This window comes from Impatiens glandulifera, chromosome 1 (genome assembly GCF_907164915.1).
Source record: "Impatiens glandulifera chromosome 1, dImpGla2.1, whole genome shotgun sequence".
Classification (NCBI taxonomy): Eukaryota; Viridiplantae; Streptophyta; class Magnoliopsida; order Ericales; family Balsaminaceae; genus Impatiens; species Impatiens glandulifera.
In genome coordinates, this window is record NC_061862.1 from 51,415,184 (window position 1) to 51,419,494 (window position 4,311).

A 4,311-nucleotide genomic window follows, 5' to 3' on the forward strand; every position below is an offset into this window, starting at 1 on the left:
TTTTTTTTTAAAAACAAAAGCAATGCATCTATCGTCATCTGTGACGTTCTACTTCCTCTCCTACGGTTGGTCTATATTGACTAACTTCTATGAATCCACCGTTATCAAACCTTTTGCTTTGTTTATTATGTGAGATCTGGCTTACTTCCCAAGGCAAAAACTCATATAAAATCTCCCCACATCAGTTCATCAAATATATCTAAAATCTTCTCACAAGTCACATGTATAAAAAACATCTACATTATCTCTTTCGCTCTAAATCTCTATAAATGGCAGGAAATGGTTCAGTAAAGCTCCTAGGATCGTCCCCAAGTCCCTACGTGAATCGGGTTCAGATCGCCCTCAATCTCAAATCAATTGACTATGAATTTCTAGAGGAGACATTCGGCTCAAAGACCGAACTACTTCTCAAATCAAACCCAGTTCACAAGAAAATCCCAGTCCTGATTCATAACGATAAACCCATATGCGAGTCCCTTATCATAGTACAATACATCGACGAACAATGGTCATCCGCCCCGACCATCCTCCCAACCGACCCATATGATCGCGCCATCGCCCGCTTCTGGGCTGCCTATCTAGACGACAAGGTAATATTTCTATATTAACTAATTGTCCTTCGTTTTTGTGATTTGAGCATAATCAATAATACTCAGACTCTTCTGACATTGTTTATGCAGTTGTTCCCTTCTCTGAGAGAGTACCGCATGGCGTCGGAGGAAGAAAAACCGGCTACACTGGAGAGGGTGAAGGAAGGGTTTTCCTTGTTAGAGGAAGCTTTTGTGAAATCTAGCAAAGGGAAGACATTTTTTGGAGGGGAGAATATTGGGTATCTGGATATTGCGTTTGGAAGCTTGTTGGGATGGGTGAAAGCAGGGGAGAAGATGGCAAATGTGAAGTTTATAGATGAATCCAATACACCTAATCTTGTGGTCTGGGCAAAGAGTTTCCTTTTACATGATGCTGTAATTGGGGTCATACCGGAGACTGACGTGCTCGTTGAGTTGGCCAAGAAGTTTGCAGCCATGGCAAAAGCTCAATCTAAAAATTAAATAATTAATCTAAGTTTATTTCAAAATAAATCAAATAAATTGTTGTAATGTGCTTGTATTTTCAGAGTGGGCAGTACTTAATAATATTTGTGATGGGTGTTAATTAAATCTCTCTTTAAAGGTATATCTGTATAATTCAAATGAATTTTAATGTTTACATTGACTATAGTCAAAAGATTTTACTAAACAAGCTATCACTTTTTCTTTCCTTTTCAATTATGCTAATGCAGCAGGGATCAATTACCATAAGAAAACCAAAATATTTCAAAATTGATTCACGAATCCTAATTTTCACTGGTTGGGTATTGGTCTTTCCCACCCGGGCAAATTAAGAACCCAATTTTCGGGTCAAGTGAGGTTGATTACATGATTATTGATCTGTTGGATACCTGAAACCCAAAAAACAGGGACCTAGTTTTGTTTTATTTTTTAATTCATACTATTTAAGTGTTTTTTATAAGGTAAAAATTTAATATTTTATTTTTATAAATTAATTTTTTTTAATATAGTTAGTCTTTTTATATAAACATTTTTTTCTTCAATTATATATATATATATATATATATATATATATATATATATATATATATATATATATATATATATATTTGGTTAATGGATAAATCTTGTTTAAAAAGAAAGTTATAGAAATATCTCTAGAGTATAAATTTTATGCACAATTTGATGCAGTTGTCTTTGACATCATGAATGATCTTAAAGTAAATGCTTGGCTTTACAAAATGTTATAAGAAATGTTGATCAGATCTTGAGTTATTTTTTGCAAAGAATTTAGGCTTTGATATAGTATGGTCTTTTGTTTTAGTACATTTAAGAGTTGGCTTGAATTAATGTCAACTAATATTCAATGGTTTATGGAATATAACATTGAAATCTGGAATATAACTTTAAAGTGGAATTTAAAATTATTGTAGATATTTTAATGATATAACATTGAGGCATTTAAAAAAAAAATTGTAGATAAGTTGTTTCATGTTAAAAAAATTTGATTGATTGTGTCTCAATTTATAAGTTAATAGTTTATATATTTTTTGAAAGACAAAATTGTAGAAATTTGTGAAGAATTTATAAATAATTTAGTAAATTTTTAACATTTATAAATTCTGTATAAGATTATATATTGAAAAGTTTTTGTTATATAATATTGTATGTAACCTTTTTAAAAAAAATTATATATATATATATATATATATATATATATATATATATTGAAAATTGATGTAAGGTTAAAGTTTTTATAAATTTCTAACAAATATGATGAAGCTTGATTAGTATAGAAGCTATTTAACTACTAAACTTTAATTTGAACAAGTTTTGAATCAACTTTTTTTTTTTTTTTAAATAAGAATAATGTCAACCGTATCCAGTTGGCATTGAGTAATACTATACACGATAAAAACCGCTCAACTTATTAATAATTTTTTTGATAAATTATTTTTAAATCAGATACTTGAAAATAGATTAAACTCAATCGTTTGAACTTCATGATTTACATTTTTCTGGAATTTTGAGTGAGATAAAAAACCAAAATATATAATATATTTGACATGAATTTCCTTTTTAAATTCATTAATTTAAAATATTTATTAACTAATGAATCGTCACCTAATTTTTCTCGTAAAATTAGGTAAAGAAAATTTAGTATTAAAACACTATTTATTCAAAGATTCGTTCAAATTTGTTCGGTGCTTGATTACGTGTGAAAAAAAAATGTATCGACGTCATGTCTTACATGCCCGTCAAAAAGACATACTGTCTTTACCAGATAATTTTGTTCATTTTTTAGAACGATTTCATACTTTACTCTTTAGATGTTTTTTATCTTTCCCTACCTTGTTAATCCTAATGTTAAGGGTTATTCAACATCGAAAGTCTGACATTTATCATGGATTAATTAGTTTCGTAGTACATAGATAAAAAAAAACTCAATCAAAGGTGACACTTGTGATGAACAATAATAAATAAATGTCAGGCATGAATGCACTATGATAGTCAAGAAAGGCATAGAATCGTGTAATTAAGTGCATTCGTGATATATAGTGATCATCATGTGAGGTATGGATATCATATACAAGTGAATGGATTGCTAATAATCATGTGATAAAAAATAAATATTCTTAACCATCCTAATTAATCATGTGAATATAGATTCAAGAGCAAAAAAACCATATAGGGCATGACTTAAAATATTAACGGCATTAAAAATATTAAAGGGATAAAAAATGCTAAAAAATATTTCAATCATATTTTAATGGTATAAAGTAATTTAATGACTATAATAAAATTGAACTTAATAGTGTGAATCTCATGCCTTACATTGTAATCGAATTCCGAGTGAGATGAAAAATCGAAATGATAGATTCGATCCTAATTCATTTTTTAAATTCATTAATTTAAAATATTTCTCGATTAATGAATTGCTACATAATTTTTCTCGCAAAATTAGGAAAAGAAAATTTAGTGTGAGAATACTATTTATTTAGATATTCGTTCAAATTTGTTCGGTGCTTGATTACGTGTGAAAAATAGTCTCGACATTATGTCTCACACGGATTTTGTCCAGAAAGATTTCACACTCTATTTTTTTATGTTTTTTTATCGCGCTAATCATAATGCGGTTGATTCCACCTAGATAGGCGATTGTTAATTTATCATGGATTAGTTTTGTAGCAGATAAAAAGAAGTACATATCATGCTAATTTATCATGGATTAGTTTTGTAGCACAGATAAAAAGAATTAGTTTTGTAGCACAGATAAAAAGAATTGCATATCATGCAAAATATATATGATTCATATCATACATGGATGGAGGATGATAATCAAGAAATTAAGGCATAGAATCGTGCAAGTGCATTCAAGATATATAGTGATCATCATGTGATGTATGAATATCATATACAAGTGAATGGATGCTAATAATCATGTGATCACATATAAATATTTTTAGGAAGCCTAATAAAACATGTGAGTATAGATAACTTTTAATCATGTCAAGTATAGGTGAATGGGCACAAAATTATAGGGCGTGACTTAAAATCTTAAAGGTATTAAAAATATTGAAATGCTAAAAAATGCTAAAATTATTTCATCATTTTATAATGGTATAAAGTAATTTAATAACTATAATAAAATTAATTTCATAAATTTTGAGGGTTTAAAACATAATTTATTAAATAAATAAAATGGTTAAATGTTAAAAACGTAACCAAACGGGTCTTTATTAGAAAAATAATTTTTATT

At 28.4% G+C, this 4,311-nt stretch overlaps 1 protein-coding gene across 1 annotated transcript; it reads left to right on the forward strand.

The window, feature by feature from the left end:
* Positions 1–232: 232 nt before the first annotated feature.
* On the forward strand, positions 233–1,168 carry LOC124920883 (glutathione S-transferase U17-like). Its single transcript, XM_047461460.1, has 2 exons — positions 233–590; positions 681–1,168. The coding sequence occupies exons 1-2, from the start codon at positions 270–272 to the stop codon at positions 1,050–1,052; spliced, it is 693 nt and encodes a 230-aa protein (XP_047317416.1). The 5' UTR covers positions 233–269; the 3' UTR covers positions 1,053–1,168.
* Positions 1,169–4,311: the final 3,143 nt, after the last annotated feature.